This window comes from Anas acuta, chromosome 1 (genome assembly GCF_963932015.1).
Source record: "Anas acuta chromosome 1, bAnaAcu1.1, whole genome shotgun sequence".
Taxonomy (NCBI): Eukaryota; Metazoa; Chordata; class Aves; order Anseriformes; family Anatidae; genus Anas; species Anas acuta.
In genome coordinates this window covers 142678840-142694095 of record NC_088979.1, presented here as the reverse complement: position 1 = coordinate 142694095, position 15256 = coordinate 142678840, and the positions used below count along the sequence as shown (strand labels likewise).

The following is a 15256-nucleotide window of genomic DNA, read 5'->3' as shown; positions in this document are numbered from 1 at the left end:
GTATGTTTAATTCAGCGACAGATTTCAATGCCAGACTAAAAACAAAACAAACAAAAACCCACAAGACATCTTGTTTACGCGACTTAAACTTCTATGGTCTGATTGCAAAGCTCATTAGCTACAGAGATCTAAACATACCAGTGTTTCTACACTGTATGTTATCAAATTAGGCAGTTATCTTAGACTCGCAAGCTATACTGTACCCACATATAAATCCGGGGGTAAAATCTGCAATGGTTTTGATTTAAAACAACACCTTAAAGAATTATACTTAAATTTAATATGCAGTTAAAAAGGTTAGCCACTCCAGAGACTAATCCAATGTGCCTAATAAAGGCAGAGTGTGTTGCAGGAAGAATGACTGCATTACTTACCATTCATTGAGTGAGGCATAGTGGTAGTGATGCCCAGACACACCAACAACACTCAATTTTAGTGGATTATAAATTCTACTGGATTGGTAAAACACTATAGACCATTACATTTAACCCATTCCCTTGCAAATAAAAGATTCAATGCAGAGATACTTAGCCAGCTGCCAGCCAGATTATTTCCCTGAGCTGTCCCAGCATATAATTACTATTATTCAAACTGATAAACAACATTTATAGGTTCATAAACAATACAAATTTATTTCTGTTTACACCCTATCCTGCAACTATGGCAGGGAAGCAATTGCTCTCATGCAAATAGCTGCATAGAAAAGATCTTCCCAAAGGGCTCTTATCACTTTACAATTAATTGTTCTACCTAACACCCCTTACAGGCAAATTCCCCTCAAGCCAAACAGCAGACCTTGTCTGTGCTACTATTTCTTTCCTTCTTTTCCAGTCTCTGGACTGGAAGCACAATGGATTTACATGCCTTCCTTATAACTCAATAGGAATCCCCTGCAGCCCAAGTTAGTTGGTGGTCTGCTTGCCTAAGGACACATAAGCCTTGGCTAGTGATGACTGCCACAAGCCTTTTACCCTAGAAAACCTGTTTACTCAACTTACAGAAGTATTCCTCTTTTTCTTCCTCCTGCATCAGATTGCTGTCTGCCTCTTTATATGTCAAAGAGCATAACATAAATTCAACCTACACCTCTCCACACAAAATCCCTTAAACTAGGATGCATGTTGATTAAATTCTTGTAATAACAACAAAAATTTGTCATAACATATAAGGAAAGGTGATTGTCCTGGAACCCTACATTCATTTCTTGGGAGTAAATACCTGGATGGGGGTATTGGTAATGGGTTACACAGTGAAACTCTACTAAAAATAAAAATGCTACTAAAAAAAACAAAAACAACAACAACAACAACAAAAAAAATAAACTAAACTAAAAATATGAATAAGAGAAAAAGCTTCTTAAGGAAAATCCCAAACTTAACACCTGTGCTTGCCTATATGAATGTATTTATTCTGTTAAAGTCAAATGTACAGTTTGTTTCCAATTATATTGCCTTTTTTATATTTTAAATGAGATCTCTCAGCTTCCAGTTCCTCCAATATTGCAAGTATTTTAACAAAATTTAGATGTTTTCATACAAGAACTACGAGCCTAGTTATGTCAACATTTTTCATTATTAGATCATGTGCTGGACAGCTATAAGATTCAAGGGGCACACACTATCTTCTGGTCCTGTGCATGCACAATGTTTACAGCATGAGGTTCTATTCTATTACCAAAACTCAAATGGGCCATAGTAATGCAAATAGTGATTGACAGTGATGAAAACACATGCCCTCCCAAGCAGATAGTGGAAATGAGAAGACATGCCAACCTATGGCAAAGATGAGTGACCTCCCGCTCATACAACCTGTAACTCATTTAGATAACCTCTACGCAGAGAGCAGCAAAATAGCCCCATCATGGTGCTCATACAACCTCCAGTGAAGTGCAGAACAGCAACAGCATCTCCTGCGGGAGGTTATTAGAGCAATAATGTGTCCAGCCTTGGAAAAGCTGTGTGATTGGCAACCATGAGCTCACAAGCACTTAGCTAATGCAGTGGGCTGAGCAGCTACATCATGCTCCACATAGAGGTCAAACAGAAACATTAAATGTGTTTAGCTGTGGGGAAGCAAGCACCTATGGCATCGCTCAGCAGCTGATGCGTAGCGCTGAAATGATGGTATGCCACCAGGAGCCAGCAGGATGTCAGACCACCATCAGCTCTGAGAGGAGCTTCAGAGGTGCCTGCTGCCAAGTGAGGTGCCACCATCCACACCATCATCCTCAACAGAAGGATGCAGATGAGTTTTCACCACCTGTTAACTACTGCATTTTTCGGTCCCTCCAATCCCTAACTGTAGAAAGGCCCTGAGATTTTACTTGAAGACAGACTAGGTAAAGGTATAATGGCAGGTTATTACCTAGCAGTAATGTTTACAAGAGTCCTATGCTCAGATTCTGGCAACATCCCACTGGTCACCTTAGTTACCTTACTGTTAGCCCCCTGGGTTGGTCAGATCAAGGTCATTAAAGAAGACTGAAAGCTGCACTGCACCTCCCTAAGATATGAACAGCCAGGTGCTGAGGCTTCAGGCTGAACAAATCCAATGCAAGCCTAATACAAGTCTTGTTTCTCCTATTAATTTCTTCTCAAAACTATAGGAGACAGCTATTTTTAGAAACTGTACACACAAACACTATAATTTTCAACTTTGGCAGACTTTATTTGAAAAATATAAGGTTCAGATACAAAAATATTTTGCATCTTACGAGCACTGATGGAATTCTGTTGTGAACAAACTTGCTCACAGTGCAAAACTCGTCCAGAACTTTTTGAGTCTTCACCCCATCTCTGAAAACAAGGCTTCCCACTCAGAGAAAGAGCATAGCAGAGAGCCCACCCTGAAATAGTTACATGGCTGGGCTACTCACATAGCACACCAAGAATTTCCTTCTGGGTGGCATTTCAGCTAATTTTGAAGAATACTTAACTCTAGACCTTTTGGATCCTCTGGTATTGACTTAACTGTTACGGTATTAGCTAGTTTGACACTTCTCTACTTCTAGAAAAGTTCAGATTCGCCCTGACTTGAACTGCAATATTCCCAGAAAGGAATTCCTCTATTTAAACAGCCCTAATTAACTCCTGCTCAACGTTTTAGATTGACATCCAAATACATTAACACCTATCTTAAAGCAGAGTTAGTTAAGTACCACCTGACATCGGTACCAAAAAAGCTGCTTTCCCCTTAGCTTAGTCAAGCAGCTTAGAATATTGTACTTCAAGTGATATGACTGAGGGTAATTATACTGCTGTTGTTTGGTCTGTTATTTGTTTGTTGATTTTTTTTGTTTGTTTGCTTTTAAAAACTCACCGCATACTTTTAAGAAATAAACTTTGCAACCTTAAAGTTCTCTACAATACACGGTGTTTTTTACAAAACTGAACAACTCATCTGCAGCTATGCAATAAAAAACAGAGATAAGTATTTTTCTTGCTGTTGTTTGAAGGGTTTTACTATTACACTTAACCCATTATATCTCAAAGATATACAACAGTTGTTTTCCCACTTCTTTCTTCTGAAGAGATATTTAAATTTTCCAGAATTTGCCTGTCAAAATCCTTTTATTTCCTAATTTTACAGCATTATCTAGGTATTATCTGCCTAGAGTTATGCAATATCATGATATACAAGAAATAAAACGCAGGGTCAAATATGCTTTTTTCATGAGTCCTTGGCCACCATTTTCTATTGAGGACCAGAAATTGCATAGATTTATCTCATATCTAAAGTTGCTCCTTACTTAACAAAGGCCAGACCTGATGCTATTCTTTTATTTATTTATTTAATAAGTAATGTTGGTAACTACAAAAGCTCTGAAAGTTAATGAGAAATGGTAAAGGATAAGCAACTCAGTGCAATTCTCAATACAACTCCATGTCAGAAGAGAGTAAGTACAGTCCTCAGATGTATAGGAAGGAATTAGGGAGCAAAAAACATTTCTCTCTTTCCAAGCAAGGTGTTAGTTACCAGATACTGAATTAACTGAGAGTCCCAATAGTCAGTTTCTTTTACGAGACACTGAAAATTTAGTGAGGATGCAGAGAATTACAGTAGTCTCAAGGTTATATGAAAACTCAGCACTGAAAGTAAGCAGCTCACTCTGTTCAACAGATGAAAGAAGACTGCCAGGTGACTTGACTATGACATCTAAAAAAATCACCTCAGGCAGAAATTTGCATGTCCTTTGGGATATTTTTTCAAGCAGAGAAAAACATAAAGAAGAACCACCAGCTGGAATTTAAAACCAAGCACATGCAAACATGAAATTAGTTACATATTTTTTAAATAACAGATGGAGTTAACTATTCAAATTAATTGCCAAAGAAATGTTGAGTCCTCTTGATGCCTTCAAATCCAGACTGGATGCCTTTTTGGAAGGTACCCATGAGCCAGGTGCAAACTGTGGGGTTCAGCACAGAGCTAACAGGAGAGTTATGTTCCAGCACTTGCTCACAACGTCAGACTATGCAAACAATAAGTGTTTTTTAGCCTTTAACTCTACAATATTTTTTCACCCAGCCATAAGCAAATCTGAATGGTGGAGCCACTTTGGATAGAATATCTCTTCCCTAACATTAAGCTATCCAGAAGTCTGTTGTCCAACCTAAACAAGCCAGTAGCTCCTCTCAGTGGTGGTACTTCCAGAAGTGTCCTCTTGCAGTCCGACTGCCTCTCAGCCTGTTCCTCTCCCTCCATGAGGTACGGAGGGAGCCCCAAGGGCTACATGCCAGCAAGAAGAACCCAAGAGTTCATTATATTATATAGGGCTATTGCAGACAAAAACAAGAATTGGTTACTCAGACACTGGGAATGAAATCTTAGCCCAGCTTAAGACAAAGGGAGGTTTGCCTTTGACTTCATCAGGATAGGAGTCCTACATTTAGCGAGGAGTTACCCATATGGCAGTAGCAGCTACTGGCCTTTTAGTCAATGCCCAGTATCCCACAGGGCAAGGTGTCCCCCGCTCCAGGGAGCTCACAGTCTCAAACAAGGAATAGCAGAGCAGTACCTGAGGGTGTTGGGGAGGAAAGTGACCAAACAGTATTTGTCAGAACTGATTGCTGATGATATACTATGAGGTATGCTATTCATCAGGCAGCACCAGGGTTACTGGAGACAAAGAAAGGCTTTGTGAAAACAACTGAAAGGAAGATAACAAGATTCCTCAGAGGTCTGAAGAACATCTCTCCCAAACGTGCAAGGTAAGTTCATCTTACAAGGCATTATCTATTAAAGCAAAAATAATACTTCACTGTCATGTAATCTGAATCTCTTTCAATGAGGGATTTAAAATATTTAATGTGTGTAGCAAAGCACAGTTAAACTGAAGTGCTTCCTTACCAAAAAAAAAAAAAAAAAAAAATGCATAGCAAAATAGCAGAAAAAAAATAACTCATAGCAAAAGCAAGTGATTTTGCAATGTGACAAGTTATTTGACAGGTTATCAATGTAGCCCAGACGTCCAGCTTTAATGCTGGATAACATTTTTTTAAATAACCTAAATAAGAGGAATCCAACAAGAGAAGCCTTGTGATCATCCACCCCATCCCACTCACCTTGATGTTTCTTGTCTTAATGAAGTAACTTATTTCTATAAGACCTTAAGAAACTGGATACAATTTCTTTCTATATGCAAAAAGTGGTTTTGCATATAGAAGGATTGCCAGCAAATAAATGTTTTCTCTTCCAAGAGAATCCCATAAGTTTGTCATTGCAGTAGTCTCTGAATACAAGCCAAAGAAATATTTTTGAAAGTCTAGACAGCTGTGCATGATGCAGTTTTCTCAAATTTACTCCAAACACTTGAAAAAGAAAAGCCTAGTAATTGTAAATAAGTGACAGAGCTACAGAAGACAAATAAATCAGAGACTAAAGCTACACAGCAGAAAATATGGATAGACAGCACATCATGCATCAGAAAATATCAATGATTTAAAATAAAAATAAAGAAGTGTTTCTTCTGTGATCATTAGAGGAAAAATTATAGGCCAGATATGGGGCATTACAATTTTGAAAAAAGGACACACCTTCCTTAAACCAAAAGAGACAATTGAAGCAAAACATGAAAAAGATTTTTTTTTCCTGTTAAACACAGTTCTGTTAGCAGTCACAGCATGCCTTGTTTTGAGGGCACGCTTCTGCACTCATGCAAGAAGGAGTTCCTTTAATCTCAGCCACTGAGCTTTGGGACACAGCTACAACTAAAAAAAAAAAAAAAAAAAAAAAAGGCAAAAAAAAAACATTTTTTTCTTTGAGTCCTTTCAAGCTACAAATGTATTCTGCATTTTCAAACAGTGACAAGCTGGTATTGACCAGGTGATCTCTCCTCTCACCTTTTCAGAGGCAGGAAAAAATGCAGACAATGCAATAAACACAGATGAAGTTTTAGCAAGTCTGGGATTCAAAAAGTTAACTTTAAACTCTATGATTCCTTCTAAACAGTGTTTAGCAAAACTTGCTGCAACAGAAGTGAAAATAAGATAAAACAACATTCAACTCAAGACTCCAGTATATATGGTCTTGATCGTGCCCAATGATATTTCAGTCTAAATAGTTTGGAAGAACAATCACATTTCACACTTTTATTTGTAGTTTGAAGCATAACATGAATGCCTTGTGTATATAGGTAAGTCATAAGGACAAGAATGAAGTTTTGAGCTTTGCTATGGACTAGTCTAAAACACAGCTTTAATTAAGGGATCACAAGACAAAGTCATAATCTGGTAGTATCACTTTATGAAGAATATCCTGTCTAATCAACAATTAATCATTTAATAAAAATGTGTGTCAATGTGATTGCAGAATACAGTCTCTTGAGTACATACATTTAATCAGAGTCTCAATACAGAGTTTTGCAGGAAGACAATAACTCTTAAAATACTTGTAAGCAACCATCCACTTTCTTTTGGAGAGACCATCACGACTTGCCATGAACGCAAGACTTACATATTTAAATAGTCATGTAGAAACAAGTGTATTAATATTACACATAATATAGAAAAGTCAATACATAGAAACAAGACCGGTTTGTGACTTTGAGAGACTTTTCATCCTGAAGTATCATTTGAAATCTCTTATCCATCCATCATGGACTGCAAGAACTGCATCCAAATTCTCATTCAGACAAGGAGAGGTGTACAATACCACACCCAAAAAGCTGAACATTAAACTAACCAAGATCTTTGACCAACTCATCCAATGCCTGACTGAATAAAGAAGCCTTATCTGTGGGATTAAGGCAAGAAGTAAAATACCATACAGAAAGGAAAGCAAGCAGGAAAGACTAAGCCATCAAAATATTTAGTTTCATACATTCACTCTCTTGTAAAGGGCTATGAATGTTCAAATTAATGCACTGTCTGACACACAGAAGTATCAGATGCAAAGTTATTAGCGAGCAAGCAGTAAAATTAATCCTTGTCCCAGTTCTACCCCATCTGACCCTTGGTTAGATGATGGTATCAACCAAGACTGCAGACAAAATAACAAAGGTCTAATTTTGGGCTGAGTTAATAGGTCTTTTCCTCTTCCATTGCCACCTCTCCTCCCTGTCAGATAAGAGGGCAGAAAAAAAATGATGTTTTAGCATTCATGCTTAGAACTGCATGGAATCCACAGCAAATGTGCTTGAGCTACCAGTTTAAAGAGGAAAAAAAAAAAGAAAAAAAAAAGACTTTTCTAAATGTCACTGGACATAAAAGTCATGCTGAGTTCACCACTTCTCACGAAACCTCTGTGAAAAGGACTGCAGAAGCTCAGTTCCTACCTCTGTTATATTTCCACAGTTAAGCTACTGAAATTGCAGAAATGCAGAATGAGCACTATTTGAAACCTTATTTATCCAAACACAACTGAGAAGATTCTGATATCTTTCAGGACACGTCAGCAAAAGCAGCACATTTTACCCAGCCAAGGCACACAGCTAAGTTCCCACAATCCTGAAGAATACACATAGAATATTTCTGACCACATTGGAAGTGACATGAATCTAGATAAATATGTATTAAGAAAAATACAATGTTTTCTCCTAAGGTAAGCTCAACCCACAGCCCTGAAAAGACTCCCTAGTTGGGTGCTCAGCAGGCTCCTCTATGCATATCCCACCCAGCTAACCCCTCCTGCTCTAGCACTTACCCCTCTGTGAGCAAAACCCAGCATCATCCCTCTTCTCAGGTATCCCCTCTTCTTCTGTTGGGGGCAAACTGGTCTTCACAACCCAGGTTACTAAAAAAGCAGCACTACCTTCTCAAAAACAGGCAGCCTCAACAGCCTTCCCTGCAAGGGACAGCAAAACTCACAACCCATCATGCTAGTGAAAACCCATTTTCACCTGTTCAATGAGCCAATGCTGTGCAAAGCTGCTCCCTGACACTGCAGCATGAGGAGGTTAAAGTCCAGCAGAGGAGTAGGGCAGGGAGCCGGGAGTTAGCTTGTCTCATCTCTTGACTGCAAGCATGGCAGGATTATTATCATTATTATTATTAGGCTCTCTGGAACATCAAAAAACTCCAGAACAAACACAGCAGACCCTGACCCAAAACATACCCTTAATCACAACTCCTGTGCTGTCAGCTGGCCTATACTGAGCTGGCCCAGCCATTAGGGACACACAGCTGAACCAGGTAACACTCTGTAAAGGTCTCAAAACCACCTGCTTTTTATTTGGCATAGCAGTGGAAAGGTCCAGATCAAAGGGTAGTTGCCAGCTCCAGTGTAAAGATGGTGTGAGATAGAGAAATAACTTCTTGAACATTGATTAGGACCAATCTGTAGCTTTTTAGACAATTCAGAACCCACAGGGCTCCCCTGTAATAGCCAAAGGACATCCCTGTCCTTTAAGACCTACCTCCTTTCCTTTTTCCTGTGCTGTATTTCTTCTTTCTCTCATCAGATCCTGTTGTTACGTCAAGCCCATAAAAAATGGATCTCCTGCATTTCTCTTTTCCACACAATATTTCTAGAACTCTGTGACAAAGTAAGTCTGAAGACTTTAGACTTTGCTTTTCATCATGTTTTCCAAAACTGCATTAAGGAGCAATCAGGCAATCATTGGTAGACAGCGAGAAGCAGAAAAGGGAAGATCAATAGGTAAAGGCAGTAATCCTTTATTCCAGTGAAACAACAACAGGAATAATTTATATGACTGCAGGCTTAATTATCCCTGTTCTCACACGGTGGGATTTCAGGGAGTGTGAGAATACCTGGTCTCTTCAGACTACTGTAAATTAATTCCTGTAAACCCCAATTGTGCAGAAAATCTGGGTCAGCCTGGTTCTCTTAGAACATTTTTCTTCAAAAAAGTCTCTTATCCTGAGGTGCTCTCTAGAAAAAATGCCATCAAAATTCAGTAGCTCTCTAGACCTCATTTCATTTGGAAGGCAGGTGGCCCAGACCTAACAGCAGCCCAAGTGGCTTTGCTTCCAGGGAGGCATTTGTTGGTGCACCTATAGACACCATCAGTTTTCATACATGCAGGTAGGCATATTCCCCAGATCATTTCATTGTATGTTTGGCACTAAAAGTTGTCACTTTATGCAATCCTGAAACCATATGAATTAAAAATGAGCTTCTTCGTGATTGTCTGTGTATACCTATAATAAACTACTTCAATATTCAGAGCTTGTGGGAATGTGAGTGTAATTCATGAATTATGAACAAGACTTTTTCAAGCCAGGGTAATTATTATACGTATATAGCACTATGCAGAATTGTAATATTTGTGCAGAAATGCCTTACTAAAATGTCAATATTATAAATCCTACAGTAACTGATGAGATTAGTTTGGACAAGAACTTTAGATTATACGAAACAATATAGTGTGATGCTAACAGAGGCAGTCCAATTCACTAGCCGTAAATTACAACTGTTTTTCTGCTGCCTTCTAGTCCTCCATTGGATCCAGCACAAAGCATGATTATCTGCAGCTCTTATAAGGACTATCATAAAAAAAATGAAATCTTGCAATGCAGTTCACGGTAATTCATAAGTCACAAAAATATTTACAGACATGAAAAATATTTCACAAATATTTTATGTAATTACAGCCAAAACAAACAAAAAATGTGACATAAGATACAAATCATTATTAATAATTTGAGGAAAAAAAATAGTAAGTGCAAGCTTTTTTTTCCGCAATGTTTTGTCAAACAACTTTACCCCCATTACAAAGGAAGCAAAAACCTACCATGCTGAATGACATAGATATGTAGATAAAATTGCGACAACTTCTAGGAAATAACAGGCTTCCACTGGAATTTAAAGGAACTACTGCAAACTACTTTAAATTATTTTAATCTTAATTTTGAAAGTGTTTCATTTCAACCAGTTAGAGATGCAAGCTTAATTTCTACTTTACAACAGAAATTATTGTGATCACTAACAGGAATGATTGCTGTAAATAAATATATACATTTGTGATTGTTTGAGAAGCCATCCCATTCGATTCTTAATGATCCTTATATACTTATTTAAACTCCTATACCTAGAGACAGAAAGGACAGGGGATTTGCTGTTTATTTGTTGCTGTTTGCTTTTGAGGGAAAGGGTTGGTAACATCATCTTAAACTCTACAAGCTTATTATGCAGTTAAAAAGTTTTATGTTAAAAATGTATTTCAGTAGTTATTTTAAAAAACAATTATAAATTGGCCAACTCATGAGCAATTTGGAAGCTGGAGCTCCTGTTGTTACGAGAACCAACGCTGTTTTCTCTCCCTCTGGTCCTGGCAGGTTACTGTTCACAGATGCTGTAGAAGATCGCTGTTTGCAGACATGGCACATGCAATCCCGTGCAGCTTGGTGGAAAGGATGTACATTTTTGGAGACCTGCTGTTCCATGAGTACCTATCTAACCTCTTAATGTTGTCTGTTACTGTGAGATCAGAGGCCTGCATAAGGAGAAGTCTCGTTATTTAGATTATACTTATTACTGGATAAAGCTCTGAGAGAGATAAGAAGCCCAGCACATTCCATCAAAGGTATGGTTAAACAAAGGCTGTGACCTGTAGCACTGAAATAATACAAACAAAACCAAATTAATGTAATGTTCTCATTCAACACCTATATTCCAGTTTCAGCTAGTTCAGGAAGTTGTCCACAGGGTTATGAAGCTAATTCTGGTATTGGATAATCTGTTGTGCAGCCTTTCGTGGTGAGATGCTCCTTCTGGAAATCTGATCTCTTGTTTTGTTTTCCTTTATTTTATCTTTAGGGATAAAAGGGAATTCAAATGGAGGAGAAAATATCCTTTGTGGATTTCACAAGTACACCTGGAGTTTTAAAGTCGGTTTTATGAACTCCTTTACTTAGAGTCACAGAATCACAGAATGGTTGAGGCTGGAAGGGACCTCTGGAGGTCATCTGGTCCAACCCTCTGCTCAGACAAGGACACTGAGAGCAAGTAGCCCAGGACCATGTACTTGTTTGCTAATTTAATGTTGCTTTAAACAGTCTTTCTTCTACAAGACTTCTATAGGAGAACTTTAGGTGTAAAGTCAATTTCTAACTATCCATAAACAAGATGCCACAAGTCTTAGCCTGTTTCCTACGGGCTCTTAAAGTCTCCTCTTTTCTAATAACTTCGAATCTTCTGGCTAATTATGACCAAATTTGACTGAGAGATTAATATTGCAAAGGTGATTAATCTTTCCTACCATCTCTGTAAATGTAGACAGCCAGGGACAAAGCAGTAGGGAACAGGCACAGAGTAATGTGGTCCTTCTCCCCAAAGGCTTCTCAGAAGATGATAGGCTTGATTTTGGAAGCTGCTTTGTATTTGTCACACCTACAGAGGTCATACAGGCTCCCATGTCTCTGCAAACCAGCTCCTTCTAAGCAGAAATCACTTCACCCCTGAAATATGCGGACAATGCTGAACAGAAACAACGTACCCATTCTCACCCATCAATCCCTTTCTTCAATTGTTTTTTCTAGGGTTGGTCTTTTTTTTTTTTTTTTTTCCCCCCCAGAGGAGAGAGCGGTATAGTAGTGAAACACGTAGTTCATTACTAAAGAGTGGACTCATCATCAGAAGTAACTATCTTGACATCAAGTTTACAAAAAAAAAAAAAAAATCAAACTGCACTGCAGGAGCCCCCATTCACTTCTGACTCAGGAGGCAAAGCATTGCCCACTGAGTCACCAGAGCTTGCTTCAGCTGCCAAGTCTTCCCATCCAAACACCTTGTAGTTCTGGGAACAGCATCATGACAGTTGCTATTAGAGTTGTGTGACTTAACACTACGAACAGCCAAATTTTCTGCTAGCATAATTCTATTGTCTTCAGCAGAGGTGCAGCAGTGAATGCAGATCATAATTCTTACTGTACTGTCACAGAAACCAATCTGTTTATCAAAAAATAAACTTGCTGTACCTGGCTCTTTATACCTTTTGAGAACAGACAAAATCCTGTTCTGTATTAGTACCAGTGACTTTGGCTGCAGGCCACAGCATGCTCTTTCTAAAAATAAACTGGTCACCAAAAGAGGTTTTGGTGATGGAAAGGTTAAAACTGCAAAACTGTAGTGTAATTGCTATGGTTACCAGCATGGAAATAGAACAGACATTGAAAAATAGATTTGGTAATGTCTATGTTCTTCATTGGCAACAATCTACTGAGGTTGCTTGCATTCTTGAATTGCTTACTGGGAGCCCAGTACTCCAAAAGCCTTAATGATGATGTGACCTTACCAACCATACTCATCTTCACCATAATGTCAACAGCTTCCTGAATAAAGCAGGTTTGCATTCATTGAATATGTTTGGTGGTGGGTCTTTTTAATTATTATTATGCAACAATTTGGAAGGACAAAGTATGTTTTGGATAGGTATTCTTAAGTTTAGGAGCTGCTAATCCTTTTTTTGGCAGAACTCTGACAAAGGCTACAGAGAATGTTTTGGAAGAGGCTTCTGAAGGCCTCTAGACTAGCTTCCTGTAGGTGGGGGGAAGAAGATGGACAGAAGAGGGAGAGAAGGAGTCTTCAGACCTTGACGAACCCTGTGGGCAGGTGGACAAGTGTCACATTTCTCCCTACACAGTGCAACCATCATATGCTAGGTTTATCTAAATGGCAACCTGTGGCCAAGATACCACCCCTACTGTGAAGGGGATGAAGAATGGCTATTGAAGGACTGCAACGTGTCAAAGCAACCAAATGCTGTATCCTCCTTTTAGGCCCAAGCTGCCTGTGTGGGTGAAGGCAGAATTCAAAGCCGCCACCATCTCGTACGTGACATCTGTAGACAAGAAGCCACCTCTTGCAGCTATAGCAGCTGGATCACCCTGGCAGCAAAGCAATGCAGTACCCATCACAGTTCGCTCCACACAGTGACACTGTGCACTTTATGTGAATCAGGTGCAGAGCCATAGAGGTTAGTTGGCTTGCTTTGCATGATTTTGCTCTTTTTTCCCTTAGAAGAACTACCTATGGTTGAAACCTGCTTGCACTGAGAATGGTCTTTAACCAAAGGACAATCCATTGTATAAGATCTAGGTTTTGCAACAAGACATACACAAACCAGTGAGCCATTAGGCAATTCAGTTTTGGGAATTTCCACCCTTGCCTACATAAACAGAGTTAAAGGTTTGTGACAGCTGCTTGTGTTTTGATTATCTCTTTCAAGGTCTCTGAGTTCAAAACCACATTCTAGAGAAGCAACTGGCAGAAGGAAATTATTTCTAACAGCCCATCCATAGAAGTGGCCCCATTATTATTATTAATTACTCATATTGCCATAGAACCTAATTGTCCCAACCAAGAATAGAGGCTCACTGTATTGCATTCAATACAAACAGGCGGGCAAAGCCAGGCCTTGCCCCGCAGAGCCTGCTGCCTACGAGCACCAAGGCTGAGCTCCACATTAACTATTGCAAGTTCTCCAAAAAGCCTGCCCAACACACCCAACAAGGTTTTGGTGGGTCTAAGCTCCCGGTCACCTAAAAAAGCCATGTCTTGCAGGATTAAATGAACGTTTCCCACATACGGCCATTATAAAGGGAGCCCACCCATCAAAGCCTGGTACAACAACCCACGGCCTCTAACTTTCCCAGATGCAGCCATGACAACAAGGGGTGCTTTGTGGTAAAAAAGCTGCCCCGTGGGCAGTGGAGGAGGAGAGGCATGGCTTGTCCTTCGAAGGGAGAGCTGGCTGGAATTTGTCTCCTCCTGCAACAAACAAATGGGTATCGGGAAAGAACAAAAAGCGCAGCAGAGAAGAGCTGTGTTTTGGAAAGGGCTGAGTGGGAAGGCGTAGGCAGACTGCTACAAATGCCACAGTGGCAGCCAGGAACGGTCAGCTTCCAAAGGGGAAGGGCAGGGAAGAAGCCAGAAGTGGCAAAAGAGAAAGGACAGCTGGGGAAGAGAGTCAGGATGCTCTGGCATCACCAGAGCATGTGGGAGAAGGACCAGGAGATGCTGGAGGATGAAGGGGACAATCCCACAGGAGGTGGGGATACAGGTGAAGATAAATTTAGAAGATAATTTATTGGATTAGAGCTGAGAAAATCTGTTTTCTTTGTGATTTAGCCCCAGATTTCCCATGAAGTTATGGCTGAACAGCCTATCCCTGCACAGCTTTGGGGCCTCCATTACTCATCTGTAAATTCCCTTTATTATTCCTTTATAGCAAATCCCCAACAAGGTTGTCTATTTCCACAGTAAAATCTCTAACCTTTTATTTATATGCTTAAATTCATTGTGCCAGGCAGCACAGAGTCCCCAGATACTACTGTCAGGCAATAAATAACAATTTATCCCACCCTGCTGGGATCTAGGGGGCAAAACAGAAGCTCATGAAACAAGCAGTATTTTGATTTTTCAGAACGTTTGACAGAGTGCAGTCTGTTCTTTAACAGTATAGCAATTTTTTTTTTTATCTTGGCTAACAAAATTGCATTTCAATAACTACAGACTGTTTTATGCTGATGCACATTTTCATCACTGCTTTATGCATCTTGTCCCTTTCACCTGTCCGACACACTGTAAGTGACTATTCCAATGAGTTTTATTTCACCGTAGGATCTTCCCAGTGAAGACCCCAGCCAATGCCAGCCCCCATTCGGTCTGGAGGCAGTGCCCATCCCTCTGGCAGCAGCTGAGGTTGTGCTGACTCACTGCCTCCAGCCTTCACCTGCACCCACTGCCAGTGCTCCGGGAAGCACCCTGTTCAATTCTCCACACAAAGCACCAGACTGCAAGCTCTGAGAAAGGTTGCTGATCAGATTTTGGACTCCTTTCCACTAAAGAAGTAACT

The 15256-nt window shown here is 39.6% G+C and overlaps 1 protein-coding gene across 17 annotated transcripts in view; it reads right to left on the bottom strand.

Annotated features, from left to right (window-relative positions):
- BICD1 (BICD cargo adaptor 1) overlaps positions 1 to 15256 on the bottom strand; it is a 174251-nt gene that overhangs the window by 145895 nt on the left and 13100 nt on the right. Inside the window, exons 1-2 of one of the 17 annotated variants that reach the window (XM_068662344.1) lie at positions 8554 to 8569; positions 8339 to 8454 (exon numbers count right to left, since the gene is read on the bottom strand). The exons of 14 other annotated variants lie outside the window; for them this stretch is intronic. Coding sequence is in view for 1 of the 3 variants with exons in the window: in XM_068662321.1 (XP_068518422.1) it covers positions 8143 to 8169 (27 nt within the window). In the remaining 2 variants the exon portion in view is untranslated. 2 more of the 17 variants (XM_068662337.1, XM_068662321.1) reach the window with 2 other exon arrangements.